General features: G+C 50.8%; 1 protein-coding gene across 1 annotated transcript in view; it reads left to right on the forward strand.

Annotated features, from left to right (window-relative positions):
- Window positions 1-8,915: 8,915 nt before the first annotated feature.
- Kcnk5 (potassium two pore domain channel subfamily K member 5) overlaps window positions 8,916-15,006 on the forward strand; it is a 44,074-nt gene continuing 37,983 nt past the window's right edge. Inside the window, exon 1 of the mRNA XM_042684246.1 lies at window positions 8,916-9,441. Coding sequence (XP_042540180.1) covers window positions 9,256-9,441 — 186 coding nt within the window. The 5' untranslated portion in view covers window positions 8,916-9,255. The remainder of the gene's footprint in view (window positions 9,442-15,006) is intronic.

A 15,006-nucleotide genomic window follows, 5' to 3' on the forward strand; every position in this document is an offset into this window, starting at 1 on the left:
GGCTGTTATTGCTTGTCCTAGGACAAAGTCCTGTGTGCTCAGGTTCTGTTTACTGCCTGGCTCAGGAGACAGAAATTCCAGGAATACCCATTCCTCCTTCCCCCTTGGCACCCTCTTACCCTCCTCCCCTCCTTCCCCGCCCACCTCCCAACCAGCCCATGCCTGTGCCCATCTGCTGGACAAGTGGCCGATTGTCTGAGGATCTGTGTGTTCCCAGGCGGAGCTGTGCTGGGGTCAGTGGGTTTCTCAGTGGTCTGCTGGGATTTGGGGGCAGGGGAGGAGGGGGGGCTGGGGAAACTGCTGGAAGAGCAAGCTGAGGGTGGGGGGAGGAGAGAGACAGATCTCAGATGCTGCTATGTACAGTGAGAAGCCCCCACCTGCCAGCGAGGGCCTCCCTAACATCTCCTGAGTGATCAGGGCCTCGAAGGGGCTCCGCTGCTGCTGCTGCTGCTGCTGCTACTTTCCTTCTGCTCCCCCTGCCCCAGCCCATCCTCACCCACACCTAAAGGACCCATCCTGTTCCCTGGGAGACTTCCTGAAGATGCTGCAGTCATTAGAGCTCATGTCTGCTGGAACTATGATCAAACTTGTATGCACCTGTCTGGCAAAGTCTAGTAAAGCCTAGGGACTTTTCTGGTGTTTTGTTTTCCCTTTCCTTCCTTCTTTCCTCGGTTCCTTCCTTCCTTTTCTTCTTTCCCTCTCTCCCTCCCTTTCCTCCTTTCTTTTTCCTTCCTTGTTTTCCTCCTCTACTCCTCCCCTCCCTTTCCTCTCTCCTTCCTTTCTTCTTTTCCTCTCTCCCTGCCTTTTCCCCTCCTCCCTCTTTGACCTTCTTCCCTCCCTCCTTTTTTCTTTCCCCCCTCCCTTCCTTCCTCCCTTCCTTCCTTCCTTCCTTCTTGCTTTCTTGTTTCTTGTTTGTTTGTTTGTTTAGTGTTATTATAAAGGTGATTACAAAGGAATTAGAGTGACATAAGTCAGGTAAAGAATACATTTATTTTGGACAATGTTACCCTTGCTTCTTGTTGTTTTTTGTTTATTTATTTGTGTGTGTGTGTGTGTGTGTGTGTGTGTGTGTGTTTTTGCCAGACCTGGGGCTTGAAATCAGGGCCTGGGCACCATCCCTGAGTTACTTTTGCTCAAGGATAGCACTCTACCACTTGAGCCACAGTGCAACTTCCAACTTTTTCTGTGTATGTGGTACTGAGGAATCAAACCCAGGGCTTCATGCATGCTAGGCAAATACTCTACCACTGAGCCACATTCCCAGCCCAGGTTTCTTCGTTTTTTGAAAATAGGTGTTGCTAGGCAGCCCAAGCTGGCCTCAAACACATAATCTTCCTGCTTCACCTCCCAAGTACTAGGATTACAAGTGTACACCACCATGCCTAGCTCTAATATCGTGTAATGGCATAAAAAATATGCCACATTGTGAAGTCAATCATGTTAAACACAATTAACAATTTTCATCAGCACTTCAGAAGCCATAGCTGAAAGACTGCGAGTTCGAGGCCAGCAAGAAACACACAGTGAGTTCCAGGTCAGCCAGGGTTAGGTAGCAAGACCCTGTTCCACACAAACAAACAAAACCCCAAAACAAAAACACACAACAAACGAAAGAAGAAATGGAAAGAGCTGGTTGTGACCGAGCAAGTCTGTAATCCCAGGAGGCAGAAATAGGGAGCTCCTGGTTTGAGCCCAACCTTGACAGACAGACATCCTAGTGTGAGAAACAAAGAAGAAAAAGTAATCAAAAGACTGGGGGTAGGGGTCAAGTTGTAGAGTGCTTGCCTAGCAAGTATGAGGCCCTGAGATCAAACGTAGTAACACACACACACACACACACACACAGAATCAGAATGAGATCAAACGTAGTAACACACATACACACACACACACACAGAATCAGAATCAGGATCAGACACAGGTGTCTCAGGCCTGTAATCCTAACTACTCAGGTGGGGGAGATCTGAGGATCACAGTTTGAAACTAGCCTGGCCAGAAAAGCACATGGGACTCTTATCTCCCATTAACCACTGGAAAACTAGAAGTGGCACTGTGGTTCAAAGTGAGAGAATAGTAGCCTTGAGCAAAAGAGCTCAGGGACAGTGCCCAGGCCCTGAGTTCAAGCCCCATGACAGACAAAAGATTAGGGGCAAGATAAGAACTGGACAGGAGGGGCTGGGAAGGTGGCTCAGTGGTAGAGCGCTTGCCTTGCATGCCTGAGGCCCTGAGTTCGATTCCTCAGCACCACATAAGCAAAAAGAAAAAAGCCAGAAGTGGTGCTGTGGCTCAAGTGCTAGGGCACTAGCCTTGAGCTGAAGAGCTGAGGGACAGTGCTCAGGCCCAGAGTTCAGGCCCCACAACCAGACCAAAAAGAACTGGACAGGACGTATATAGCACTTTTCTTTTTCTGTTTTGTTATTCTGTGCCAGACAGGGAAGACCCTACCTAACTTCTGTGCAACAGCAAACAGAAATCAAATGATCATGCTGTTTGTTTGGCCTGGACACTTTTGCTCAAGGCTAGCAATCTACTACTTGAGCCACAATTCCACTTCCTGCTTTTTGGAGGTTAATTGATGATAAGAAGCTCATGGACTTTCCCACCTGGACAGGTTTTTTTTTCATTCCTTGATGCTCCAGGCTCCAGAGTAGCTAGGGTGTTAGGCATGAGCCACCAGCACCCGGCTTGTTTGCTGTTTTCGAGGCAGAATCTCACTAGGTAGCTCAAGCTAGCCTTAAATTTGTGTTCCTCTTGCCTCAGCCTCCCAAGTGCTTTTGTTGTATGTGTGGTTTTTGTTTTTGTTTTTTATTGTTATTATAAAATAAGGTGATGTACAGAGGGGTTACAGGTATATAGGTCAGACAAAGGGTACATTTGTTTTTGGACAATGTCATTCCTTCCCTCGTTCTCTCCCAGTTTTTCCCTCCCATCCCTCCATCTACAAGTTGTATAATGTCTGGTGAATACCACTGAATTATGTTTTTGTTTTTGTTTGCTTTTAGGTGCTACCACTGAGGCTTGAACTCAGGGCTTCCCACTCTCGCTTTTCCTCATGGCTAGCTCTCTACCACTTGAGCCACATCTCTAACTCCAGCTTTTTGCTGGTTAATTGGAGACAAGAGTCTTATAGATTTTTTGGCCTAGGGTTGGCGTCAAATCTTTTTTTCTTTTCTTTTCTTTTTTTTTGGTCGGTCATGGGGCTTGAATTCTGGGCCTGGGTGCTGTCCCTCAGCTCTTCAGTTCTACCACTTGAGCCACAGTGTCACTTCTGGTTTTCTGGTGGTTTATTGGAGGTAAGATTCTCATAGACTTTCCTGCCTGGGCTGGCTTTGAACCACAATCCTCAGATCTCAGCCTCCTGAGTAGCTCAGATTACAGGTGTGAGCCATTGGCATGTGGCCCTGGCTTTAAATCTTGATCCTCACATCTCAGCCTCCTGCATAACTAGGATTCCAGGTGTGACCTCAGCCACTGGCACTGGGCCCAAATGCTTGCTGAGATTACAAGTGTACACTAACTACCATGCCCAGCTCCAGTGTTCCTGTCTTAATGCTGGGTTTAGAATGAGGTCTTAGGGAGAAGGTAATATTTAATGCTAAACAGTAGCTCTCAAATGCTGGAATTTCAGGAATCAATGAGAGTTGGAGAAGAAGGTGGGGTGGGGGACACATGCAAGCCCCAGCTTACTGTGTTAGCCTGAAAATGACCGACCAGAGGACTGGCTCCAGCTGACCTCTGAAGGGGTCAGAGGAGCAGTGGGAGTGGCTGCCTTGTTCTTGAATTGTTTTACTTGGCAGCAAAAACTTTAGATGTTACCAAACAGCAAAGAAATGGTGATTTTCCATGTTTAAGGAAAAGATTTTGAAATGGCGATAGAGATCTGTGTGAAATCCTTAAACACACATAATTCTGAATCAGACCTGGAGCCCTGCTCTTTACCTGGGAGAACACATTTCTTGGTAGCCTTAGTGGCTCTGGGAGCAAAGGGCAGGTAGCTTTGCTCTTAAGAAAACCTGCAACCCTGCCAAAGCCGAGCTTGCCTGATGTAATTATCGTCCCTTAAACATGGTAATGCAATGCCCAGCCCGTTCTTGTAACTTCAGATGTCTTATCTAATTTAGAAGTTCTACTCTTCGTGACTTGATTTTTTTTTTATTGTGGTGAAAACCACATAATATAAAAAAATTTATTGAGGAGCCAGAGGTGTGGCTTAAGAATAAAACGCTTGCCTAGCATGCAATCTCCAGGACCCCTCCCTTTTTTAAAAACCATCTTAATAGTTTGCAAACACAGTCGTGTTATCTTGATTCTCACTCTGGGCAAGTGATCTTTAGAACTTCTTGGTCTTGCAAAACTGAAACTTTATACCCATTTATAATCATTATGTAACAATTTCCCCCCTCCCCCCTCCACTTTTCTCCCAGTTTCTAGGAAGAAAAACCATGAATATTCTTTCTATAAGTTTGATTACTTAAAAAAATTGTATAAGTGGATTCATGCAGGCTTGGTTTTGTATGTAAGTAGGTGCCCAGGTGTGTGTGTGTGTGTGTGTGTGTGTGTGTGTGCACGCGTGTGTGTATGTGTGTGTGTATGCGTGTGTGTGACTGCCCTCTCTCATTTAGTATAATATTGTCAAGACCCATATCTGTTGTTGTTCCATGCCTGAGAATTTCCTTTTTTTTGATTGGTCATGGGGCTTGAACTCAGGGCCTGGGTGCTGTCCCTGAGCTCTTTCACTCAAGGCTAGCACTCTATCACTTTGAGCCATAGCTCTACTTCCCTACTTCTAGTTTTCCATGGTAAATTGGAGATAAGAGTCTCATTGACTTTCCTGTTAGAGCTGGCTTCAAACCATAATTCTTAGATTTCAGCTTCCTGAGTAGCTAGGATTATAGGCATGAACCATCAGCACCCAGCTCAATAGCTTTATTTTTATTTTTGCTAATCCTGGGGCTTGAACTCAGGGCCTGCGCACTGTCCCTGGGCTTCTTTTGCTCAAAGCTAGCACTCTACCACTTGAGCCACAGCACCACTGTGGGATTTTTCTGCTTATGTGGTACTGAGGAATTAAACCCAGAGCTTCAATGCTTGGCAAGCATTCTATCACTAAGCCACATTCCCAGCCCTTCAATAGCTTTTTTAATAGAACAGTTTTATTGCTCTGTGATTTTTATTTTGTTCTGCCAGTCTTTTCTTTCTATAATTGTGTATGTGAGTGTGTTTGAGAGAATACCAAGGCTTGAACTCAAGGCCTCAACTATGGCTTGGCTTTTTTGCTCATGGTTGGTGTCAGCCCCTTGAACCACACCTCCACTTCCAGCTTTTTGGTGGTTAATGGAGATAGGAGTCTTCCAGACTTTCCTGCCCATGGCTGACTTCAAATCTGGATTCTCAGATGTCAGCCTCCAGAGTAGATAGGATTACAGGTGAGTCTCTAGTATCTGGTGTTTTCTTGCTATACAACAAAAACTTTAGTCCCCTATGGCTTGTACCTGTAATCCTATTTACTCTGAAGGCTGAGATCTGATGATTGCCTTTCTAAACCAGCCTGAGCAGAAAAGTCCACGAGACTCCTATCTCCAACTAATCATCCAAAAAAGCCATAAATCACTAGCCGTTAGTGAAAAAGCTCAGGGACAGTGGCCAGTGCCTTAGTTCAAGCTCCAGTACTAACACACACACACACACACACAAATAGATAAATAATAAATCAAGAAGCTTATATTAGCATGTACACTGAAATCTTTCTAAGTGAACAAGTTAGAGAATAGATGCACACATGGAAATTTAATAGTTTCTCTTAGGTTTTCAAATGACTCACTGAATAGAGCAACTTCATAAAATAAGTGTAGGCTTTCATAAAGCAAGAAATGTTGTAAGTCGTTCAATATGATTCCAATAGGAGAACAAAAATAAAAATAGAACACATTGAACTTTTGAGTTGAGAGTTATAGAGCTTTATTTTATTAAGGAAATGGAGTTTCAAGCAATTGTGATACTGAACCCCTTTCTATTCTTCATGGATCTTTTTCTCTTTCTTTTCTTCTCTCTTTTTTTTTGTCGGTCCTGGGGCTTGAACTCTGGGGCTTTGGCGCTGTCTCTGAGCTCTTCAGCTCAAGGCTAGCACTCTATCACTTGAGCCACAGCTCTACTTGGGTTTTCTGGTGGTTAATTGGAGATAAGAGTCTCAGAGACTTTCCTGCCTGTGCTGGCTTTGAATCTCTATCCTCAGATCTCAGCCTCCTGAGTAGCTAGGATGACAGGCGTGAGCCCCTGGCGTCCAGCTTTTTTCTCCTTTTTCATTTTGCCAGTCTTGGGACTTGAACTCAGGGCCTGGGCTCTGTCCCTGAGCCTCTCTGAGCTCAAGGCTAGCGTGTTTTTGTTTTGTTTTGTTTTGGTTTTGGTCAATTGTGGGGCTTAAACTCTGGGCCTGGGAGCTGTCCCTCAGCTCTTCAGCTCCAGGGAACCACTCTACCACTTAAGTCACAGTGCTACTTCCGGTTTTCTGGTGGTTTATTGGAGATAAGAGTTTCATAGACTTTCCTTCCTCAGGCTGGCTTTGAACCAGTATCCTCAGATCTCAGCCTCCTGAATAGCTAGGATTACAGGTGTGAGCCAACAGTGCCCAGCAAGGCTAGCGTTCTACCACTTGAACCACAGTGTCAATTCTGGCTTTTTCTGAGTAGTTTATTAGAGATAAGAGTCTCAGGAACTTTCCTGCCCAGGCTGGCTTTGAACTGCAATCCTCAGATCTCAGCCTCCTGAGTAGTTAGGATTACAGGTGTTAGGCACAGGTGCCTGGCCATTGCAGGTATATTTTAAAAATATACTTGGCAAGCACTCTACCTAGGAGCTCCATCTCCAGCCCTCAAATGTTTATTTTACTGCAAGGATAATCGCCTTACCTAATTGAAATGAGGAAGAAATAAAGCTGGGCGAGGATCCTTTTGTGGCAGGGACCTGATATGACCTAGATCAAAACAAACGATCTATTTTGACAATTTGTCCAGGTGGGACTCAGGTGAGTTTAGATTTAACAGCCCTGATACATAAGCATAATCACAAAAATACACATAATCCAGTGGGGTGGATTTGTCTATCAGATAAGAGCGTACATATCCCACCCACTTCACCCCTTTTCCCCCTCCTGTGAGTTAGGTTGTTTAAACAGCCAAGGGTGTCTTTGTTTATGAAAGCCTTGGCTATCTACCCTGCTGTGGGGAGGATGGGTTCAGAGTTCTAGGCTGGAACTTTCTTTCTTTTTTCTTGTTTTCATGCTTATACTGGAGTTTGAATTCAGAGCCTGGGCAGGGCATTGTCTCTGAACTTTTTTTTTTTTGCCACTCCTGGTGCTTGAACTTAGGGCCTGTACATTGTCCCTGAGCTTCTTTTGCTCAAGGCTATAGCTCTTTACCACTTGAGCCACAGTATCACTTTGGGCTTTTTCTGTTTATGTGGCACTAAAGAATCAAACCCAAGGCTTCATGCATGCCACTCTACCACTAGGCTACACTCCCAGCCCTGAACTTTGTTGTTCAAAGCTGTTGCCTTACCAGCTTTGAGCCACACCTCCACGTTCATATGAGTTACTTAGGAAGCTGAGATGTGAGAATCCAGGTTTAAAACCAGCTAGAGCAGAAAAATCTGGGAGACTCCGATCTCCACTTCACCAACAGAAAACTGGAAATGGAGATTCGGCTTCCATGGTACAGCAAAACATCTGGAGCAAAAAGCTAAGAGGGAATGTTCAGTTCCTGAGTTCAAGCCTCAGTGCAAGGAAGAAGGGGGTCAGGGAGAACATGAAGAGAAAGTGGGGGAGGGAGATCTCTGAGGTTCAGGGACTCTGGCCCCGGCCCCACCTGCCTCCAGAAAGCACAAGAGGTCAGGGTAAGCCCATGAGTCCGGAGCAGGGAAAGGAACGCTCCCCCCTCCAATTCAACTAAGTAACCTGCCAAGACTTCAGTTTCCTTGCTGGGAAATGGGCGGCAAAGCCCTGCTTAGATGTGTGGAAAGATATAATACACACAGTACTGCCTGGAGACATTTTGAAAAAGCAGCCACAGGTGAGAGATAGCATGTACATGTGTGCGTGCATGCGTGCATGGGCAGAACTTATCCAGTGTGTCACTGAACCCTTGCTTACCCAGCATGTCCATGCAGCAGGCACACACCCAGCCAGCCCCTCCAGCTGACATTCCAGTGTTGTATGTGTGTGTGTGTGTGTGGGGGGGTGACTTTCATTTCTGGTATCTGGTGCAATCTGAAATAGGTCTAGGAGTGTGGCAGCAGTCCATGCCTGTGAGCGTGGAGGTCTGTGAGCCTGTGGCTGTGGCTTCTGGGCCTGTAGGTGTCAGCAAGGCAGGCGAGGAGGGGAATGGAGCCTGCACAGGTGTGTGTGTGTTTGGGGGGGGGTGACTTTCATTTCTGGTATCTTCCACAAATGCCCACAGCTCTTCTAACCCCGTCCCCCAGCTTCAGCAACAACCTGGTTGAGAAGACAGGAAAGAGACTGCAAAAAACAACCACCACCTGAGCAGCTGAAGAAACATCAGTAACTGAGAATTCCAGAGCATGGAAAACAGCAATAGAAATAGATTGCTGATCTCAGTCCTACGGTGCGACGTCATTGTAACCAATACGCAGCCACACTAATAATCAACCCTAGGCTGCAACCCCTGCGGGCGCTGCCGAGAGGTGGGGGGAGCGGGCAGAGCGAGGGTCCCCGAGGTGGCTGCACCCGCGGACCGCAACTCCTGCAGCGCGCACCTCGAGGGGGCGTGGCCTGAAACCGGGGGCGTGGTTTAGAGCAGGCGTGGCCACCAGGCCCCACCCACTCCCGGGCCCGGCGCGGGCGGGCAGAGCGCGCGCGGCGCTGGTTAAAGAGCCGTGCGGAGGCGGGCGGGCGCCTTTCGCTGTGCTGCGCGCCGGAGCCGCACACGTGTCTGCCAGAGTCTGGGGCTTGAGTTGCCCTCCCCTTCCCACCCCACTTCCCGCCGGTTCCTGACGCTCCGGAGATTTCGGGGTGCACTCTCCCGGCTGGGGTGAGCGGCGTCCGTTTAGATCCCTGCGCTTAGTGAGCCCGGCTAACTTGGTGGAACAACTTTGGTCCCGGGAGCCGGCGCAGGGGCCCGGGGCACTGCGCATGCGGAGCTCCAAATTCAAACAGCTGTTAGCAGAAGCCGCTGGGCGGGCAGACCCGGAGCGGCGGCCGGGGCCGGGGCCGGCGGCGCGGGTGGAAGCGGCCGCTCGGGAGCCATGGTGGACCGGGGCCCTCTGCTCACCTCGGCCATCATCTTCTACCTGGCCATCGGGGCGGCGATCTTCGAGGTGCTGGAGGAGCCGCACTGGAAGGAGGCCAAGAAGACGTACTACACGGAGAGGGTGCGTCTGCTCAAGGAGTTCCCGTGCCTAGGCCAGGAGGGCCTGGACAAGATCCTGAGGGTGAGCCCCCTGCGCCCCGCGGGCACCGTCCGCGCCCCCCGGGCACCGTCCGCGCCCCCCGGGCACCGTACGTACCCCCCCGGGCACCGTCCGCACCCCACGGGCACCTTCCGCACCCCACGGGCACCGTCCGCGCCCCCCGGGCACCGTCCGCGCCCCCCGGGCACCGTCCGCACCCCACGGGCACCGTCCGCGCCCCCCGGGCACCGTCCGCGCCCCCCGGGCACCGTCCGCACCCCACGGGCACCTTCCGCACCCCACGGGCACCGTCCGCACCCCACGGGCACCGTCCGCGCCCCCCGGGCACCGTCCGCACCCCACAGGCACCGTCCGCACCCCACAGGCACCGTCCGCGCCCCCCGGGCACCGTCCACACCCCACGGGCACCGTCCACACCCCACGGGCACCGCCTGCGTCCCGCAGGCACTGTCCGCACCCCACGGGCACCATCCGCATCCCGCGGGCACCGTCCGCGCCCCGCGGGCACCGTCCGCGCCCCCCGGGCACCGTCCGCGCCCCGCGGGCACCGTCCGCGCCCCGCGGGCACCGTCCGCACCCCACGGGCACCGTCCGCATCCCGCGGGCACCTGGAGCTGTCGGGGCGTCGCAGTTTCTGGTGCCCCTCGGTTCCCCCGGGAGGTCCTGGGTGACCGGCGGGCGAGGATGTCCCATCCTGAGTGGGGATCCAGGGCCTGTGGCTTGCTTGGGGCGGCGGGGGCCGGGTGAGGGACGGGGCAGGAAAAGGTCTCCAGGAGTGCAGGCTCGTCCTAGCCCGTCCGGAGAGAGCTGGGGGTTGAGTGCCGGGGGGGCCGGGCCCGGGGGGCCCGGGGTGGGTGTGTGGGTGCCTCCCCGCCTCGGAGGGAGGCTGCGGGCGGATAAAGGCGTTTATCTTTTCCTTGGAGTCGCTCCCGGAGTCCGGGAGCCGAGCCGGGTGCCACCCCTCGCGCCTCCACCTCCCGCTCCGGGGCCCTGGCCGCGCCCGCCCGGCTTTTCGGGTGGACGCGAGCCCCGCGGAGGTGCGGGAGGGAGGAGGAGGGACGGACCCCCGCACCCCCGCCCGCACCGGGGCGTGGGGGGGATCCGCGCGCGCCCGCGGCGCCCCCAGCGGGGCCGGGGTCTCCGCCCGCCCGGCCCGCGCGGGAGAAGCCGGGGACGCTCCGGGCTTCCGGGAAAGCTTATCTGGCCGAGACATCCCTGAAGGGTTGGAGAGAAACTTCGTGAAAGCCCAGGGTTGCTCAAACGGACACCAGGCCGGGAGTCCCCCTTCGGGGGAAGACGGAGGAAGAGAAAATGAGGGTGTGTGTGGGGAGGGGAGCTGCCCCGGGAGTTGGCGCCCAGCGCCTCTTATCTGGTTTGCACCCCGGGGATGGCGGTGACCCCCTTCCCCAAACTGGACCCACCATCCTAGCTGGGATCGTGTGTGTGTGTGTGTGTGTGTGTGTGTGTGTGTGTGTGTGTGTGTGTGTGTGTGTGTGTGTGTGTGTGTGTAGGGGGGGTACAGATCCCTTTGCAGATAGTTACTAGCCCTCCTTTTCCAGCCTCCAGTAATTCCATCTGCGAAATGGGGACAAACCCATCCTCTTTCCTGCCCCCAAACTCTGTTGTAAGGTTGAAAGCATCCAGAAAACATGGAAGGCGTCTTGCTAAATGGTAGGATATCCCGGTCAGTGGATGGACATTTACTCAGATGGGCATCTGAGGGACCTTCCGCTATTTGGGGCCTGAGGAGAATTAGAATGGCTCCTCACCATCCCTAGAGGGCCCGCAGAAGTTTGAGGAGATTTCGATTGTAATTCAGTGGGGGAGGGGGCATCTGTCTCTCTGCAGTTTGGAGTGGGAGATGATTGGTCTGTGTGTGTGTGTGTGTGTGTGTGTGTGTGTGTGTGTGTGAATACTGGGGTTTGAACTCAGGGTCTAGCACTGTTTCTTAAGCCTTTTCCACTTAAGTCTGGTGCCAATGCCATTTCCACTTCTATCGGCTAACTGACCTTTTACAGACTTTCCTCCACTGCCGAGCTTGGAGCCTTGATCCTCCGATCTCAGCCTCCTCTGGGTGGGTAGGATTACGGGTGTGAGCCACCCGTGCCCAGCTCTGGCTTCATGTAAGAACACTAGATTCTGTGGGTATCTTCCAGTGGGTGCCTTCTGTGGCCTGTGTGCAGGGGACGGGGGAGTATCACTTTATGATTTCCCTTGAGGAAGCAATTCCTATGGAGGAGAGTTTGTTTTTGTTTGGTTTGTGCTGGGCCTTTGTTTAGAGGAGGAGGGGAGTGGGTTGGAGTGATAAAGCCTTGAGCTGCTGGTGCTGTTTCCCTGCTTCTACTGACTTGTAGGGGAAGGAAGGAAAGAATTCAAGGCTAAATGTGGGAAAATAAACTTCAAAACACCAGGAGAAGGGAAGGGAGGGGGCGGTTCCAGGAGCTAGGAAAGCCGGGTGCAGCTGGTTGATGGTAGGGGTGCAGCTGGTTGATGGTAGCTTCGGAGGCTAGACAGCTTCCTTTGAACAAACTATCTGTCTATTTTGAAGTCCTGCTAAATCTGTCAGCCAAATGGACAGGTAACTTTTCACAGAAGGATTTGGGCATCATTTGATTTGGAGACAGTTACAGATAAGGTCTTGGATGAGAAGTTCAAGGATAGCTGTCTCCATCTGAGCCAAAACAACTCCCATCATAGGAAAAAAAAAACAAGAAAGGAAAATGAACCAATAAAAGCATTTGCTAACATCATTTTTCATCTCAGCTTTCAGGTCTGTGAGTTGGGGCTCTGCCTCAGGCCTCAGGATAGGGTTGAAACTTTCCTACAAGCAGCTGCTTGGGCATTTTCCACAGGGTTCTGTGTTTTAGCTGGTTTTAAATGACTGGGAGTTACGAAGGAGTCTCTAGCTGGGAATTCTACCTTCAAGGTGGCCTTCCTGTCTTTGGGAGAGAGGGCTGTGCCTTCTGAGGGGTGCGGGGGGGGGGGGGGGGTCAAGTTGTTTTCCTTAGGCAGGGGTATTTTCAAATGCACCAGACAGGGAGCCCAGTCCACCTTTCTCTTTAGAAATTGGTTGGGTTGTCAGGTGTTTCCTCCTTGGGTCACTGTGGTTGAGCTGAGGCTCTGCAGGCTTTCAAGTCCCCAGTGGGTCTCCCTCCCCCCTTTCCACCCCCTCAACACATACACAAGGTAGGGCCATGTGGCTGCCCTCTTTTCCTTCCTTCTTCAGAAGCATCTTGAAACTTTTTTTTTTTTTTTTTGGGTCTGGTCATGGGGCCTGAACTCTGGGCCTAGGCGCTGTCCCTCAGCTCTTCAGCTCAAGGCTAGTGCTCTACCACTTGAGCCACAGCGCCACTTCCGGCTTTTTTCCTTTTTGCTTATGTGGTGCTGAGGAATCGAACCCAGGGCCTCATGCATGCAAGGCAAGCGCTCTACCACTGAGCCACCTTCCCAGCCCCCATCTTGAAACTTGAGGCTCTTGTTTTACCAGATTTGGGGGGTAACCGCCTTTTCTAGCCTCTTGCTAATCTATTCCCCCTGCATTTTTTACATTGCATAGGCTCTCACAACGGAACGTTAGCCATTTATAGCAGACTGACTCTGTGGGTGGAACTGTTCCAGGCTTTGGAGAAGGCCCAGGCTGGTTTGGTTGTCTGGCTTGGCCAATTCCCCATTGAGCCAGTTACCTCACCTTTGCCTTCCCTTCAGCAAAAGGAGGGCTTGGTGGGACTCCAGTAAAGAACCAAGAAAGGTAAAGAAATCAGGCAAGTCTCTTACCTCTAGCATTTATTGAGGATTCACTCAACAAGGCAGCTTGCCAAATAGCTTACCTGCGTTATTTCAGGTGCTCTTTCCAGTGACCTAACCTATTACACTAGGAAACGGATTCCCAGAGAAGTTAAAGTGGCCACAGCAACACAAGAGGCCACATCTGTGGACCAGGCAGTTTAGCTCAAGAGCCTGCACCTTGGTCCACCTTGTGTGCACATGTGTGTGTGTGCCAGTGTGCGCGCAGGTACAAGGGCTTAAATGCGGAGCCTGGGTTGTTGATCCTTAGCTTTTTCACTTAAGGCAGACACTCTACTACTTGAACCACACATCCACTTACAGTTGTTGGTTTTCTTTTTTTCTTTTTCTCACTGACTTTCCTGCCTAGGCTGGCTTCATGCCTCCATCCTCAGATCTCAGCCTTCTGAGTAACTGGGGTTATAGGAGTGAGCCACCAGGGCCCAGTCCTTGGTCTATTTTTTCCCTGGCTTTTTGGGCCTGTAAGGCTGTGGCATTATTGTTCTGTAAGTGAGCTGATTAGTAAATTGGTTCAGCTTAGACTCCAGACGGCTGGGAAATTCTATTTTCTGTTTCCTCTGGAACAGGCATTGGGACACTGGCTTCTGTGTGGCTGCCTGGCTGATCCGATGTGATCCGGTCTTACTGATGCCTGTGTCACTGAAGTAATGCATTGGTTCAGGCCCTCCCTCCCCCCCCTTTGCATGTTTGTTTCCTTTTCTCCCACTACCACCCCTGCAAAAAAAAAAAAGAAAGAAAAGAAAGAAAAAGAAAAAGAGAAAAGAAAAGTAAAGTTGATTTGAAGGAGTACCAGCGCTTTTCTGCCATCTGTCTTTGTGATCATACACTGGAAGACTTTGAGAGATTGAGTGCATGGAGTGCTTTGAAGCTTGATGTGCTTTCTCTTTGCACTTCATTTAACCCAAGAAGGAAAAAAAAATGAGGGAGAGAAAGGTATCTTTTGCTCAGGATCCTATCAGCACAGACTCAGCTTTCAGATCTCAGGGTATCCGATTTCAATGTGCATGGGAAGTGGTGAGCAAGCATTTATGAAGTGTCGTGTGTGTGTGTGTGTGTGTGTGTGTGCGCGCGCGCGCGCGCGCACGCGCGCACGCGATGGTAAACTCACGCAGAGCAAGAAGTTGGGTGGCCCACAACTGTCGTGATCCCTGAGTTAGGGAGGGCTCTCAGGAAAGGACCTCAGGCCGAAGTAGGGCGTTGGATTTAGAAGGACCTTGTGGGAGAAAAGGAGGGGAGCAGCCCTCTTTCCCTATCCTAGGCAGGCTTGGGACACTGGGTTTCTTTCTGGTTTTCTGAGAGGCCCGTATCTCCTGGGGCTGGGCTAGGGTCCTTCCCCCCTAGACCTGCCCTCTTTTCTGGCATCTCAGCAACTCTATTTCCCTCTACTACTCAGATAGTGTAGGAAACTCTTGGATTCCTCCTAAGTGCTAAGTTGTTTTTTGTTATGTTTTGTCAGTCATGGCCTGAACTCTGGGCCTGGGCACTGTTGCTTGGCTCTTCAGTTCAAGACTAGTACTCTACCACTTGAGCCACAACGCCACTTACGTTTTTTTCTGCTTATGTGGTACTGAGGAATCAAACCCAGGGCCTCATGCATGCGAGGCAAGCACTTTACCACTAAGCCACCTTTCCAGCCCCTAAGTTTTTTATTTATTTATTTATTTATTTATTTATTTATTTATTTATTTTAGTGTGTTTATGCCAGTACTGGGGCTTGAGCTCGGGGCTGAGCTTCTACCCTTAGCTTTTCTGCTCAAGGCTGGTTTCTACCACTTGAGCCAC

Source organism: Dipodomys spectabilis, unplaced genomic scaffold (genome assembly GCF_019054845.1).
Source record: "Dipodomys spectabilis isolate Male_0828 unplaced genomic scaffold, ASM1905484v1 ptg000085l, whole genome shotgun sequence".
NCBI lineage: Eukaryota > Metazoa > Chordata > Mammalia > Rodentia > Heteromyidae > Dipodomys > Dipodomys spectabilis.